Source organism: Rissa tridactyla, chromosome 7 (assembly GCF_028500815.1).
Source record: "Rissa tridactyla isolate bRisTri1 chromosome 7, bRisTri1.patW.cur.20221130, whole genome shotgun sequence".
In the NCBI taxonomy this organism is placed as follows: Eukaryota; Metazoa; Chordata; class Aves; order Charadriiformes; family Laridae; genus Rissa; species Rissa tridactyla.
The window spans coordinates 49,561,579-49,577,790 of NC_071472.1; the positions used below are offsets into that span (position 1 = coordinate 49,561,579).

The 16,212-nt window shown below is 43.4% G+C and overlaps 1 protein-coding gene across 3 annotated transcripts in view; it reads right to left on the reverse strand.

Moving 5' to 3' along the window:
- Positions 1-16,212, reverse strand: part of AATF (apoptosis antagonizing transcription factor) — a 56,124-nt gene that overhangs the window by 25,653 nt on the left and 14,259 nt on the right. For all 3 annotated transcript variants that reach the window (XM_054208980.1, XM_054208978.1, XM_054208979.1), the window contains exons 5-8: positions 9,648-9,762; positions 9,099-9,303; positions 8,175-8,339; positions 7,333-7,416 (exon numbers count right to left, since the gene is read on the reverse strand). In XM_054208980.1, coding sequence (XP_054064955.1) covers positions 7,333-7,416; positions 8,175-8,339; positions 9,099-9,303; positions 9,648-9,762 — 569 coding nt within the window. The remainder of the gene's footprint in view (positions 1-7,332; positions 7,417-8,174; positions 8,340-9,098; positions 9,304-9,647; positions 9,763-16,212) is intronic.

Genomic DNA, 16,212 nt, shown 5'->3' on the forward strand with positions numbered 1-16,212 from the left:
TGTGCAAAGCGGACAACAGGCAACAGCAAGCAGAAGAAAGTTGCTAACATCAGTTTTGTCTTTGGAAGGAGGCGGCGTTGCTTTCCACGAGTGTTCCTGCGCGCGTGTGTTTCTGAACTCAACAAAGCTTCACGATTAAAATCAACCCGTCAGACTCCCTACCCAGAACCAGGGACTACCCACCACACCAGTAAAAAGAAGCACGCAGAGGCCGCGCTGTTTGCCAAGGCCCAAAAGCCGTGATCGCAAAGGGCCAAGAGCAGACGGGAACTGACTCTCCCTCCTGCGTCCTGAGCACGCCAGAGAGCTTAAAATCTGCAACCGCTAACAAAGGGCAAGGCAGTGTTCCCGCAGATGTGTCCGAAGGCAAGAGCTTCAAAAGCAGAGTGTATTCACCTACCTCTGCTGACACCAAAGCCATTGTTAAAACTTACACTGGAGCCAATGATGTGTGCTTTCTAAAGAATTCACCTTAAAAGGACTCCGTCTCCATGCTAGAGATGCACACAAAGTACATTGTACAAAATTAGAGGGATTTAGAAATGCCATCAGGGTGTTGTTCAAGGGTAATAGAGATTCATTTCTCATTTTAGAGGTCAATTTTCATTTTAGAGGTTAGGTCTCATTTTCATGCACTATCTATCAGTGTTTCTAATACTACAGTTACTGACCTTTCTGATTTGCAGACCCCTAAGAATTTCCAGTTGAGACAAAGAGCTAAGTATAGCTGCAATAAGCCTCGTGACAAAAGCCTCGCTTCTCTTAGCCCTCACAGACCCATTCAAATTAATACCTCGCAAAAGTTGATCTGTAGTATATCACAGGAAACGGCTTTGGTTTACAAAGCTTAGAAATATAATCAGAACAAAAGAAACACTTTTTCTCTCTGATGTTATTAAAATCTTCAGAGAAGCCAGTAAAGGCATGGGTCACCTGCTACAGTGCATCAAAGCCACCTACTCTGCCCTGTGAGCGGCACCGCTGCCTTTGAATTCACAAGTCAGGTATGCGAAGAGGTGAGCCCAGTCTCAGCCCGGCTGCTGTAGGAGGAAGTCACGACAGTCCCTCTGGGCTCCCTGGGCCAATAATAATATCAAACAAGGGGCCAACAATGTTCATTTTAAAACAACTGTGCAGAACAATGGAAAAGCAGCACCTTGTACTGCTTCTGCCGTCTTAGTCATTTGCTGAAAGCAACAGAAACAGAGAGAAATTCGCCGATCCATCGATTCTGAAACAATTATAAAAATGAGAGAAACCCAGAATTCAGGTTTACCAGCAGGTGCTTGGCTGTACTGGAACACTCTGTCATTTCTTGGCTAAAAAAATACTCAGTTTATTAGTGAGGAACTCTAAAATATTTGCAAATTGCTCATGTGGACTTTTCTGAAAGGAGGTTGTAGAGAATTGGGGGGTCGGTCTCTTCTCCCAAGGAAGAGGTGATGGGACAAGAGGAAACGGCCTCAAGTTGCGCCAGGGGAGGTTTAGATTGGATATTAGGAAAAATTTCTACACTGAAAGCATTGGAACATTAAGCATTGGAACAGGCTGCCCAGGGAAGCGGCTGAGGCACCATCCCTGGAGGTATTTAAAAGACGGGTAGACGTAGTGCTTAGAGATATGGTTTGGTGATGGTTTTTGTCAGTGTCGGGCTGATGGTTGGACTTGATGATCTGAAAGGTCCCTTCCAACTGAGGCAATTCTATGATTCTATGTGTATTTGTTACTAGAGATGGCAAACAAACAATTATTGTGGTGTGAAGGTCTCCTAACGACACTCTGCTATCTTTTAACACAGAATCCTTTCAAAAGCTCAGGCAAATCCCCTTCATCCTGCCTCACAGAGCCCAACATGACATGTCACATTGAAAAAACGTGTTACTGTTAAGTTATCTTTTAACAGTTTACAAAGCAGTTATTTTTTAACAAAATCACTGTAGGAAACAAAGAAGAGAAGGTAAGTACAACTCATCAAGTCCAAGTAAAGAAGTAAGACGACAAACATCAACTGCTTTTCCTCTTTCCTGGTGAAAACGCAAAGTCACTGCATTACTGAACAGAAGCTGACAAAGCTGCATTTTATCAACGTAGTTTCAATACTTTCTAATTTAGTTTTTTTCTCCTTTAGTCTTTGGAGAGACATGGTAAATCACAGGAATTTCTCCTCCTTTTTCATATTTACGCACCATACAATTACCTAAACCAGCATAAATTCTGACAAGGTTGCCTCCAGCCCAGGACTCATTCAACGTACATTTTACACTGCATTTTGGCCGGGTGTAGAAACAAGCTCTTTCTTTTCCTCCCTCAAGCTCCCACACAGTAGTACTGAAATGCCATTTGGATTTCTAGCAATACCAGAGAAAATTCAGACTGCAGCTCAAATATTATTTTTAAATCCCCTTGAAACACTTTTAAAAAATTTAATTTTCTGCAATCTATTTATAATATAAAAACCTGAACTGGAAGATGAAATCACTGGACAGTCGCTTTTTAAAAAACATTTTATTAAAATTCAGGTTTTTATAAAATAGGCATTGACTTACGTATTTTCTAATAACCCATTAAGAGAAGTTTCAAATCAAGCCTTAAAACGTGTTATTAACCATCTACCCAGCCATTTGAAAGATACATGCCTGTGATAAGAGTATTGTATTGCCATTAACCTGTGGGATGGTTCGAGACATCTCTTATTCACACAAAACTCTAAATGCATCTAATTAAAGCCACAAGATCAGCTGTCCATATTAATCACTCACCAGTTTAATTAAGGTAAACCAGCTTGTCAGAAAGCCAGTCTTCTCTCTATTCTTCACCATTATCGACTTTTAATAGTTCACTGGATTAGCAATTACTTGTTTATGGCATTATCAAATACCTGGGATAGAAAACCACAGTATGTGCCCGAGAACTGCTTTAGGCCAACTTTTTTTGGGACACGAGGAGAAATCTACCCCATCAGATAAAGTTTTCTAAAAAGCCAAACAATGTGATTTAGACACAGGTACAACCCAGAAGAGAAACAAATTGAGCTACAAGTACCCGAACAAGAGATTCAGACTTGGAAGTTCATTTTGTGGTTACTCGGATTAGCGCAGGCAGGCTAAACACTAAGCGAGGGAAAAAGAAGTGAGGGAGATCTCTCGCTCGCTTGCAAAAAACACATCTTTCACACAGCGTGGGCAAAGAGTGGGCAGGAACATCCACTGCCACTCCACAAGGGACAACAATAAAGAAAATTAAAAGTCCTAGAATTAAACTATGTTTTCTCCAGGATCAACTCCTTTCCTAAGTAATTAGGGTAATAGATAAGAAAAGGAGCAAGGCTTCTCCTCACTACTGAAGCATGCTCACCTTGGGAGGAAAGCCCAGAGAGGACCCGTTGATTTAGAGCTGCGGGATGTCGGTCTCTCCAGCCTATGGGCGGTCCTGCCCGGCAAACCACTGCCATCCCCGTTTCAATACTGCAGCGCTTCGCTGAATGGTCCCCAGCCACTTTGGCTCTACCCAGCTTCTGAGGTTGTGGTGATCAGAAAAACTGATGATTGCGGGTTGTTGTAAAAAGTGGTGACACACAACACGACCCAAATCAGGGGGAGGAGGCAGCAGGAGAGCAGAGGAAAAAAGGGATTATGTATATTCCTAATTCTCCTTAGGCATACCTGCTGCCATCAATGATGAACATTTGTTCTGGGAAGAGCTGCTACCAGTGGAACGCTTAGCATATGAACACTAACCTAATTCCTGTTGGAAATAAACCAATTTCCACTCTTCTCCTTTACTAGAGGAGTATTTCAACCTAATAATAAAATCTCCACTGTAGCATGTCAGACCAGCAGCTCTCTGGTAGCAGGCTGGAATTTTAAGTCTTAATGCTCCAATATCAGCTGTAATGAATTCTACATAAATACGACTTCTAAAAATAAAAAGCCTTTTTCTTCCCTTAAAACCATGTATGAAGGAGAGTTTAAAAGAAAAAGAAATGGGGTCTAGGCTCTCACTGCTGTCAGTAATGAGGATCTTTCTGAAACAGTTTAACTATTCACACCCAGCGCAACCCAAATAAAAATATTTCACTTGCGTTATTCAGCTCAGCTTTACATTACCATTCAACATGGGTCACTACAATAAAAATTATAACTGCTTATAAAACATGTGAAGAATATGAGAAAAGGCAAAGTGGGATGAACAGACTGAACAGAGTTAAATCCTGAATCACCGTAAAATTCCACCAGTGCCACATGGCAAATTCCACTGAATATCAAGACCTGGACAAGAAAATTGTTTTTCCACAGGAAAAACAGATTAATTAAAGAGTTTTGTATTATAATCTATAACAAAAGAGCATAGCTACTTATTCTGCTATCATTAACTTGTGCACATTCATCAGATCTCGTTCATTTTTACTTGCTTAATTTCACACTGAAATATACAGGAAGTTGGTTTCCAACATCCTTCTTTATCTGAATTTTTCCCTTTAATAAATCATAAACAGTAATAAAAAGAAACTAATCATTATAAACTGTTATTTAGAAAAATTAAAGTGATACTAAAAAAACCTCTGGATCTAAATTTAACTACAAAGGAAAAAGTGCCCATTGAAAGGTACACATGCACTTTGCAATAAGTATTATACACGGAGGTCAGGATTTCTGAGCAACCTTAGCTCCACCAACCAGAGGTGTTGCTGCTGACTATTCCTGAAGACCACTTCCCTTTCTACATTTTATTTATATATGTACATCCACACACGCCACCGCACACGCACACAAAAGCGCTACACAGTTATGACCCATCTGAAAGAAACCCCATTCACTGTGTTGTCAGCGCTCTATTGTAATGCACTCTACCCTCTCTGAATGCAATGTTCAGCTTCGGCTTACCACCCTGACAAATAAAGGAAAGCACTTTATGAAACCAATTTAATTGGGAGGTGACAGAAAACATACAGCCATTTTCTTTAGCCTTATCACTGAATTGGCTTCAGCTCCAATCTCTGCCAAATCCCACTCAAGAGAAGACATTAACCAGGTCAGTGGACGAGGTGCTGCGCGGTGGCTGGCAAGGGGCTGGCGTCCCCACAATTACTTGCACACAATGAAGCAGTAATCTTTACAGATCATCTCTCCCAAGAAGCATATTGGGGACGGGAGGAGAGGAGAAGGGTGGAAAGGAGGGAGGGAGGGAGGGAGGGAGAAGGATGAAAAAAAACCCCACAAGCAAGAAAGGAAAATGAATGTGTAGCTGCCTCGCGGCTCAGCAGATGTCTGTGCGTGATGTACGAGGCTGGGATAAGCTGTCGTAGCCTGCTGCCAAAGAGTGGTAAGTGATTAAAGCCTCCACCAGGCTAAGCACCATATTTAGAGTCTATGGGGTTTCGAAAGTTGCACCCATTCCTTGCTGTGCTGCCAGATGTTGTTGGCTGGTCCTGCTCCTGTTCACTGTGCGCGGGAGGCAGCAGTTGGTTCAGCAAGGAATGCAATCTGGAACGTTTCCGGAGGTGCCGTACATTAAACCGGTGTCACCCATCCTTCACCCCTACCGAATGCTGAAACAACTCCAATTTGCTGCCACTTCCCTCTTGGGAAATGGCCAAGATACAGTTGTGCCTGGCAGACCCATTTGTTTTACTCAGGTGATTCTCTTCCCTCAATGACCTCTATTAGTTTAAGTTTTAATTTAGATTAACCCCAGCACCCCAATTAACCAGTGAGGGGAAAAGCTAAGCTGTGACTAGTCATATTTCTGAAATCACGATTTATCGAAGTTAAAGTTATTAGAAGCAAAGACGGGCCATTCATCTATTGCTATTTTTCTTTTAAAAATTTAAAATTTCATGGCCAATAAGCACTTCCTCTGCACGAGTCCACAGACTGTCAATAGCAGCTATTTTTCCTCGACCACTTCACTATTTTGTTATAGTGACTTAATTTGTTCTGAGGGTTCATTTGGCCCCTAAAGCTGGGCCTCTGGTCCACTTGGACCCCAAATTCCACCTCAGTATTACCTCACCGTGTTACAGATTTGGCCTCTTTAACCAGTGCACTCTCCGATTTCCATTTCAGAGCCTCTGCAGATCAGCCTGGCATCTTCACCTGCCCAAGAGATGCTGCTCAAGTCCCAGAAATACTAGCAGAGATGCTCTTACAATAAATACACAGCCTGGAGAGGAGTTAGCTTGGAGGCAGGATGCCTTCAGTACATCCGTCATTACACTAAATATTCAAATTGTCCTAATTCCGCACTAGGTGAGGTCTATGGCAAAACTTTTCTTGGATATCTACAGCAGTAGGGTTGGAAGTGTGTTGAAAAACAAAAGGCGGTATTAAAACTCTCAGTATTTCCTATCTGTAAACACAGATAAGAATTACCAATTTAATACATCTTTATATTCATCTTTAGTCCTGTCTCTGTACATGAAACCCCAAATTTTGAAAGTATTGAAATGTTTCTGGTTAAATCAGTTAACAGAGCACAGTCACGCGGCAACAGCTCTCTTCCACTGTCCTAACACTTTACTAGCCATTCTAATAACTACTCAGATCAGAAATGTCTGCTTTTCTAATGAGATAATGATATTTGTTTAGTCCCAAAGTTAAAGCTCTCTGTGGATCATCAGAGCAAAACTAGTTTTTCGTGCATCAGGGACAGACCTAACAGTGAATCTTACTCCTCAATATATGGCAATTTCAGTATTTCATAAAGCTGGCACCGTCATTTATTAAATAAATTACAAACACAAGGTTTCCCTAAGCTGCAGCCTCCATGCACTGGGTGCGGATTCCTTATTTCTAAGAATTTTGCAAATAAAAAGAATAACTGGCCTAAACCCAAGCTGGCACAACTCCCAAGAAAAGTGCTAGAGAAGCCCTGCAGCTTTCTCATCCAGTACGTAGGTGAGATGACTTAGGTTGACATGAGAGTAACTCAGGTGCTTTTGAGGATCTACTAGAATTGTTTTTCATCATGGGACTCTACCCACAGAGAACAGTCACCTTCAGAGAATTCAGTAATCTTTCTCTCGTGTAGCAACATTCACCAGTGAGAACAACAGGCACAGACTTTATCCTGCAGCCCTGACTCACTCAAGAACAGCAGTGCCAGTAACGGCAGTAAAGTGACATCCACAACTCAAGTCTGAGCTCACGTAGCCCTTTACTGAAAGTTGAGAGCAAAGTTCTCTGAGGTATCTACAGAGATTTCGGATGTTAAAACAGATAACTGAGTTTCACTGGTCAGAGAAATTCAGAGCACAGAACCAACCATGTTAGCTCTCTAAGTATTAAAAACCAACTGGAGCCATAATTCCATCACCGATTTACCATCACCTACCTGGTGATAAAAGTCATCATCATCAAATATCTCCTCATCTATGTCCTTCAGGTGCCTGTTGGAATCTGACTGAGGGAGGACCTCCTAGAAGCACAAAGGTAATACTGAAAGCTCATACGTACGTATTTCTGTCCCTAACTCTGATGACATCACATGCAGCGGCTTGTACACACACTTGAAGATATGAAGGAATGGAGAAAAGCTCCCAACATAGCAAGCTTTTAAGGACTTGGAATACATTTAAAGGCAAGGCAGAAACGCTGCCAATGCCAAAATAGATTTATGATACCTTTACTGGGAAATAAATAGGACTGTGCAAAGTCTTTCTGGCAAAATACTACAGATATTTTTAATGTAATGGCAAAAATATATCTTGCAAGTGCAGTAATTCTACATGATCTCTCAGAATTGAGTATTTATTCATTCTTAAATACTAAATTAATAACAGACTTACTACTAACATATTCTGTAGGTTATATGCAGTATGATGTTAGAAGTGACTTTCTGGGTTAAAGATTCTAAACTCAAGAGTAAAAACAAAGTTTTGTAGCCACTACCTCAAAAAAGCAGATTTAGTGAGCATCAGGAGGGGCAAATCACAGACCAAACACTGTTTTCCCCTGTCAAGAACTGACACAGGAGAGAATGCAAACACCATAAAACTGGAATTGAAACATTTACATCTTTTTCTTAGCCATTACACTACAGGAATCAACACTCAGATATCTCCTTCATAAATCTCTCACAAACAAGAATGTTATCTGCTAAAGGCTCAAGCTAATTGTTCTGCTGAGGGTTTTGCTGCTTCTACAGGATGAGTTATATAAACAAAATACTCTTACCGAATTTTCGGGCAAAGATTCAGGGACCGGATGAGATTCCTGTTCCTTCTTTCCCAGCACTGTATACACTGATCGCTTGGTCTGCGTCCGCCGTAGTAATCTCTCTTTGTCCATCATAATATGATCAATCTGAGTCAAGATTGAACGCTCAAAGGCACCGAAACCCTGCAACAACATTAACTAGTGTCAGATAATGCAGAAAGCTTTTCCTCAAGGCAGCAATGTTGCTCTGTCTTTCCATGTCAGTGGATAAGCAGACAGCATTCCAAGAGGAGGGGGTTTGGGTTTCATTGCAGGGATTTTCGCTAGGATTTTTTATTTATTTCTCCCTCTCCCTCCCTTCCCAACCTGAGGCAACCTGATGCCTAGCTTAATAAAATGCCTTTGCTGTTCTGGTTCAGATGAACTTCTCGATGATTAATACTAACTCATAGATGTTAGGAGACCCTGGATCTTCGGGTGAAATGAATACGCATTGTATTAAAGTGTACATTTTGTGGAGGAGGAAGCCACAGAAGCCCCTAGTTGTGTTATAAAACACGGGCAGCTTGTTGATCAGCAATGGTGGCATCTTCATAGAGCTTTCTTGCTGCTGGAGACTGGCTTTGATGAGATGTCTGGGTGGGAGAACACCAATACTACCCAAGAGTTCTTCCCAAAACTTGGGAAACCATTTGCCTTTGAAATCTTTTTCCTGCCCATCTGCTCCAAACAAAAGAGAACAACTTTATGCCTTTGAAATATGAGGGCTGAGCTTCTTTCCAAACTAATTTTAAGGTTGGGGAAAAGTGTGTACCTGTGTATTTAATTCTTACTGCTGTAACTCTTGGCTTAACTTGGAACATCCCTGATACGAAACTGTCAAATCAACTTGTTCCACAAATCTCTGCTAAATAATAAGCATGTCAGCACACAAAGACTTGCCTTTCCCATTTTGCCAGATGCCAGCTTTGTCTTCTCGTGCCACTTCTGCAAGACGTTGTTCCGATATGTCCTAAAGTCAGCATACCGCTTGGCTACGAATTCTGGGTAGTCCTCCATCTTTAGCTTTCGTTTGGGGAGGCTCCTTCTCTTCTGCTGAGCCTTATCCACTTGCTCTTCATCACTACTGCTAGGGATTTCATCATCACTAGAACAAAAATGCGCAGACTAAACACCCTACACCTCTGTAAGGCAACATGTGTGAATACTTAATTGCTCCGCTACCACCCCTGCTTTTTCCACGCCATGGTGATATTTATGGCAAAAGACCCTTTGTGTAGCCCCTCCTCTGTTATCAGAAAGATTACAAAACAGACTTCCCAGTCTGGCAGAAAGAATTCAAATGGTCATTTATCCAGAGCATCTGTCACCCAGACACGGCAGCAACTGAGAGAACAGCAGAGAGTGAGTATGCTCAGGAAAGCCACGCACTGTCCTTTTGCTGCAGAGTTGGAGACCAAACGATTCAGAAAGGTCTTATTTTGTATTTACCTCTCAGTTCGTGATTGTTTTCCATCTACCAGATGCCTTGTGCCTGGGTATTGATAAAGCAGCTCATCCTGAAGTTCCACTAATACTTTCAGCAATGCCTCCAGGGCTTTACAACCTGCAGAACAAGAGACACAAGTGACAATTTCCCCCTGATCTTTACTTCTGGTGAAGACACAGCTTTGCGGTGCTTAGTTTCTCATCTTGAATCTGAATTCCTGCCACAGCTACTGCATGTTCCATTAACTGTTTTTCTCTAATCAGTTAGAGATGTGGGTTTATCTTCAAACTGATTTATAGCTGTTAATGTCAAACACCACCACGCTGTGAAAGAAAGCTTCTCTCCTCAAAAGGGAGGAAAGGAGGCAGGACTGCCTTCTAAACATCTGCCTGGCTGCACATCGGGGGTATTCTGATCTAATGTTTCACCAACAAATATTCAGACTGCAGAGCCTAAAGGATTAATATATTGAAGAAGCAAGTACTGTGTGCACAAGTGTCTGATGACACACACACATGACAACCACCCTTTTTGCTGACTAACTCACTTCTCTCCTGCGTTAAGTTCCGCAGCAGAGGCCAGCGCCAATCGAATAATATGAAGAAATACAAGGGAAAATGTATATATGTACATCCCACCTAAACTTGACCTCTGACTTTTCTTTCTTGGACATAATATGCATGTTATAGGGAGCAGAAGGAGGGAGGGTAAGAAGAAAAACTGAACTCCTGCACAGCTGTGACTACTGCTGGTTTCTATGCCGCTGTGCTCACCACGCAGGAGGTGTAAGAAATTAGATTGTAAGTAAAATTAAATGTAGCAAGATCTGATCTATGGGGGAAACTTAAACAATGACCTGGCAAGTTTAGTGAGAGGATTCTGATCGGAAAAGCAGAACTGCAGGCCCAGAGATCCTCAGAATGAGAGAAAGTGAAGAAAAGATTGGAGTAGAGAGGTGTACAAGATGATCAATACATGGTGTGAAGGTTAGTTTTAGGGGGATGAGTAGTTGCTTTCCAGGGTATTTGCAGACACAAATCCTGAATATAGATCTGATGCTGTGTATCCAAAGGCTTCATAGCTGACAATTTTCCTGCAGAGGCAGAGAAAATGACCTCTGATCTTATGTTCTCCAAGGACACACAGTTGCAGCTGGCCATGGGAAGGGTTAACAGCACACTGTTGCAGCATCTGTTCTTTAAAAATAGTTCTTTTGTGGCAACCAACAAGCCTCCCTGCGGAACGCTCTGATATAAAACAAGTGTTTGTCTAGGCCTACACAAACTCTCCCTTTGTACATTGCTACACATCAATCACAGGGTCAGCTCTTACAGGTAAAACACTTAGTACGCTTCTATCAAAAAACCTAAACTGAACTGTATACAGATTAATTTGTATTGCCTTCTACTTTTATAAAGAGGCACCACAGAAAGGGGGAAAAATGCACTCCTTGGGGGAACGTAGCACACCAGGATCTGTTTTCTTGCAGGGTATGTTCATGCAGTCTTGGCTTCCCTCCTCACGCACTCACAACAAGCATCCTTGCGGGCAGCAGTAACCCTGGCTGACGGAGCACGTGGGTTTGTCCAGAGGGCAGGAGGAGCACTGCAGTGGTGGGAAGTTCTGCAGAGCTTCCCCTGGTACCTCCTCTGCCAGTTCCTCCACTGATGTAAAGTCAGTGGGGTTGTTTTGCTTAAGTCCCAAAACTGTTTCTTTCTTTGAGTTACCACAACAGAATGGAGAGAACTTTTCATTGCTTGCTTTTTGGCCTTTTTTCTTTTTTTAAATGGAGGACACAGAGATCATGGGTAGAGAGAACAGCAAACCTTCATCAGACAAACAGACACAGTGCAAGCAGAAATCAGCCCAGACATTCAGAGGTCTCAATCTCCCGCCCGTTACCACTGTGATATTGCTCAGTTGTCACCATCTTCAGATAAATTACAGCCTGACCTCAGTAACAGGAATGTCAAGGAAAAGATGCTTTAAGATTTTTGTTGCACATCAGCTGTTGGACTTATCCTCCCCCAGCCCACAGTTCATTATAGAAACGTTCTGGCTTCTATATAAACCTATTAACAGATTAGGTTTGCTGTACTTGTAAAACAGTCATGTGTTAGCATCAAAACAATTCGAAGAGACAAACAGACAAAAGCCCTTAAAAATGCATTTGTTGTATGTGTCTGCAGCTAAAGCATCAATTGCAAAAGAAAAGTGCCCCCACCCTAGCCGGAGTGCACAGCTTACAACAGCAAAATCTTCCCACTGCCTGCAACACAGCCAGATGTCCCCAGAGCTTCCAAAACTGTTTATTTTCTACCCACTGCCTATCCTCCAGCAGCCGTGCTAATGCACCCCAGGCGGCTTTGATCCTGTCAATTACAACTGGAGTAGCACTCCAGCTCTTCTGGGGTATATCAGGGCCACGGCAAGCAGGAAAGGAATAAAGACAGGCTCAAGCTCCCCCAGGCTATGAGATATGGACCCCAACAGAAGTGGGGATGGGGAGCAATTTTATTTGGAGTGAAGGGGATGGAGAGGGCAGGGAAGACAACGACCGTGCATCTAACCAGGTGGGAGGGCTAATTATTTCAGACAGTGGCTTCATCATGAGCCTCTTACAGCAGGGTAATTTCCGTGCTTTCAGTTCTTGTGTATTTAATAGCATTATTGGATGGCATTCTCATTGTTACTGTTGGGTGCTTAAGTGTGCTGTAAACTCAACTTCAGAAGCCAAGAGTCACCCTCCCCTGCCCTCTTCTCATCCAGCCCTGCCCTATCCATTTCACAGTTAATTCCAGAAGGGACTGTTTTCTTCACAGTCTCCTCTTCATCTTCCCTCTAATGCCTTTGCACTGTCTGCTTTGGTGAAAAGACAGAATCCATTTGTGAATGAAGGCAGCATAAAACAAAACTGTTTCATAGGTGCAAACTATGTCATTTTGAAGGAAAGCTGGATGCTGACCCTCCTGCTCTCCTACCCCCCCCCAGCACATTTTTTTTTAATGCTGCTCCTTGTCGAAAACAGACGATTAAACAAAAATACTCACAAACATGGAGCTTTTAAGCACACCAGTACCGTAAGGCAACCAGCTAGCAGCTTTCACATGTGATAACCATCAGGTTTGTAGGTCCTGCTCTGTTCACTGACCAAAGCCAGCAATACCTCTAAGAGAACAGGCAATGCCAGCACTGACCACGTAGCAGGGGCCTCCCACTGCCATGAGCTGCGTTAGGTCCTAGGCAGTCCCTAATAATTTTCAGTTTCTAAAGCTTTCGGGACCATCAACGCTATGGTTTTCACAAGCACCACAAGCTGTCCAAGGCTGAAACAATGCTGTTAAAGATCTATGACTCCCTTCCCACCGCATATTCACCAACAGGATGATCCTGATGCCAACAGCTTATTCCCAGAGCTACTACACCAACCCTGCCATCAGTATCTCTCCTGGGTGTTGCTCTATTGTGTTCAGCCAACCGGAGATACTTGAACATCCCCCAGCTGCCCCTGGCCAGTGACTGCAGGCACAGCACTGCGAAAGCAGCTGTATTTTGCAGTATGTAAAACCCTCCCAACGTGACTTTGCAGGCACAGCCTTTCACCCCAGTTAACCCCAGTCTGTGCCTCTCCCGCCCCTCCTCTCCCACTCTCTGCTGGCAGCTTTGCTGCATCTCTCTTATGATCTGCATTGCAATGTGCTGGGGTAAATACTCTGTCTTATAGCGACATCAGTGTCACAACCGACACCTTTAACACTAGTCCATATGCCATCAGTGAGAAAAATCTCAAAACTATCTCCTTTTCCAGGAGTTACTTCTGCATGTCCAACCTGTGTTATTTGAGGACAAGTGGCTCAGCCCTGCCTTAAAAACAAAAGAAGCTGGATCCCTTTATGGCATTTCAGTACGAGCAGCTGAAATCCCCAAAACAACAACTCATACTCTGTGTGTAGGAGAGGCCAACTAACCCCAGGACAAGCTGCAACCCCTCTTCCATTAAACCTTTTCAAAGCTGCCCTTTGGGAAAGGAAAAAAGATGCTGAGTGGGATCCATCTGCAGCTGCTCCAAGAAACAGCAAACGTGGTTGGAATATAACTTCCAGCTTAAATGGGACTCAGAGTGTCTGTGGTGAGACGCTAACTTGTAAGAGTCACTTTTAAGAGTCCATGGGAGCCCCTTCATTTTGTGTACAGGAGTGAAAAAGTTGTTCCAGATCCAGCAGACAGCATATCAATCCACCAAGAAAGCTAGGAGCCAGGATCAGTAAATCAAAGTGTGCCTTTCTGTTAATACTCTCTCATACGTTCTCATTTTATACATCCCTTCACCCAGTCAGAAAGTAGCCCTGGAGTATTTAGCTCCATTCAGGGATAGCACTGCCATGTATCAAAGTGTCAGGAGACCCACCAGAGATGAAATCTGTCCTACTGCTCTCAAACCACAAAAATCAATTTTGTCAATGCCAGTGGTTATGGACAAACTGGCTGTGCTGCTGGCGTCCCCCCTCTGCGTGTGGTGGCTCCTGGCTGCAGGGCACTGACCCCACAATGTGGTCCCCCCACCAGAGGAGAAGGACTCGGCAGAGGGCAGCTCTGCCTCCCCTGCCTCCCCTGCTGCTGGGACCCGAGCACTGCCATGCTGGGGTCTTGCAGGCATGATGGCTTCTGTGCTCGCCCATCGTTCCAAGTTCAGCATTTCCAGAGCAAGGCAGCTTCCTGCACAGAAAAATATCTGTGCTCTTTTTCATGACCTCTAAAAATGGGGTCTCATTTCATCTTCCCAAGCAGCTGCGGAGAGCGGCAGCTGGTGTGGAGCAGCAGGGAGCGGCCTCATGCAGAGACACTTTAAGGCGATGGAAAAAAACTAGTGCCTCAAGGCCAGGCTTTCAACGGTATTCACAGAGAGCCAACCAGTGGGATTCCCAAAACCACTCCGCCAGGCAAGCTCCTCCCCGTCCTGCCCTGGTGCATCCCTCCAGCAGGTTCAGTATCCTTAAAATTGGGACAAAACTCCCAGGATTTTCACTCCATCACTCGTGGCACCTTGCAGGGCGTGATGGGACACTGCCCTACAGTTCGATGCCTCCCTGTCACTGCATGTGCACCGTATGCAAACACAAACAGGAGCATCGCGACCGTGATGTACCTGCACGAAACACCACAGGCACAAGGAACAGCTGAAATTCAGAGCCCCCGCCAAAGCTGGAAATGAACTACTTTTTCCCCTCAATTAAATATGAGGATCTGGCATCACACGAATATTGTTGGTATGCAAGCTTTTAATTTTCCGTGTACCTCCACAGGCTGTTATGAAGTGCTCACACAGAAAAGCTGGAACAAAGGTGGTGTGCGGAGCAAAAGCTGAGCTGCCAAATATTGGGAGAGTTCTCCCTGCCACCGTGGAGAGTCACCGTGTCACCACAGCACGGAGCCAGCGCAGTGCCCAGCGCACTGGCCCCATTATGCAAATAAAAAGGAGGCGAGGAATCAAACCTCTTTTACTTTAATAGCTGCACATAATGAAAAGTGTCTTTATCAGGTACATGCATTTATCCCAACATTCAGATGAAGAGGGGAAATTTTCACTCCTTTCAAACGACTGTGGGACAGGAGTTAAACTACAGGTCAAAATGGCACTCAATCCGCTGGCCTGAGAACAATACTTCTCATTCAAATCCACAAGCCAGCCACTTGCACTAGTCATCCCCAGCAATTAATCCCCCAAGAAACACGTTTGATTAAATCTTTTCAAGCAAATCCTTTGCTTTGCTTTTGTTAGTTCACTTCTTGTCAACATCTATTAAAATATGCCTTTAATTCTCCCACAATCTTAAAAAACACCGATTCCACTGTCTTCAACTTTAATCAACTGTACGGCCGGCATTTTTCATTTCATAATAATGTGCTGTTTGGAATTCAAGAGGCAGGCTCAACATCAATCATTCGGCAAGAATTTTTCCACTGCAATAAATATGCAAATGAGGAAAGCCAGTCAGTCGTATTTCAGGCCCGACTTGCTAGTGTTTTAAAAAAGACACAAATTTATTAATTGCCGTTGGCCAGCGGAATCCTATTACTTTGGGCATTGATTACAAAGCTGTGTGAGTGATTATTGTGCAACTCGCAGGCTATCCAGGCATGAGGAAAAATTATTAAAGCAAGGCAGAGATTATCAACTCAGAATAACAATAAGCTTTAACATTTTAGGCCTCTAACTTCTTCAACAAAGAATTACGCCAGAGCTCCAGTGTATCATAATTCTGAAGTCTGTCAGTATTACTTTTGGAGCTTGCTCTATATTCCCAACAGCAAAGCAACGTTACCAGTCAGGAAAAGGCGGGGGGAATTCCTCCAGGTATCGCATCGTAAACATGGGGCTTTGGACAACAGCTTTTCTGTAATTCCCACTGCGTCACTAACTCTAGGAGGAACAATATGGGGCAGACAGGACTTTTGCTGTCTTCAGAGCTACACCCCTGTATGTCCTGGTGCCCCAAACCCAAGGTGGCACAGAAATAAAAGGCTACTGACAAGCATAAGACAGAAGCTACAAGAGCCAGCCCAGAC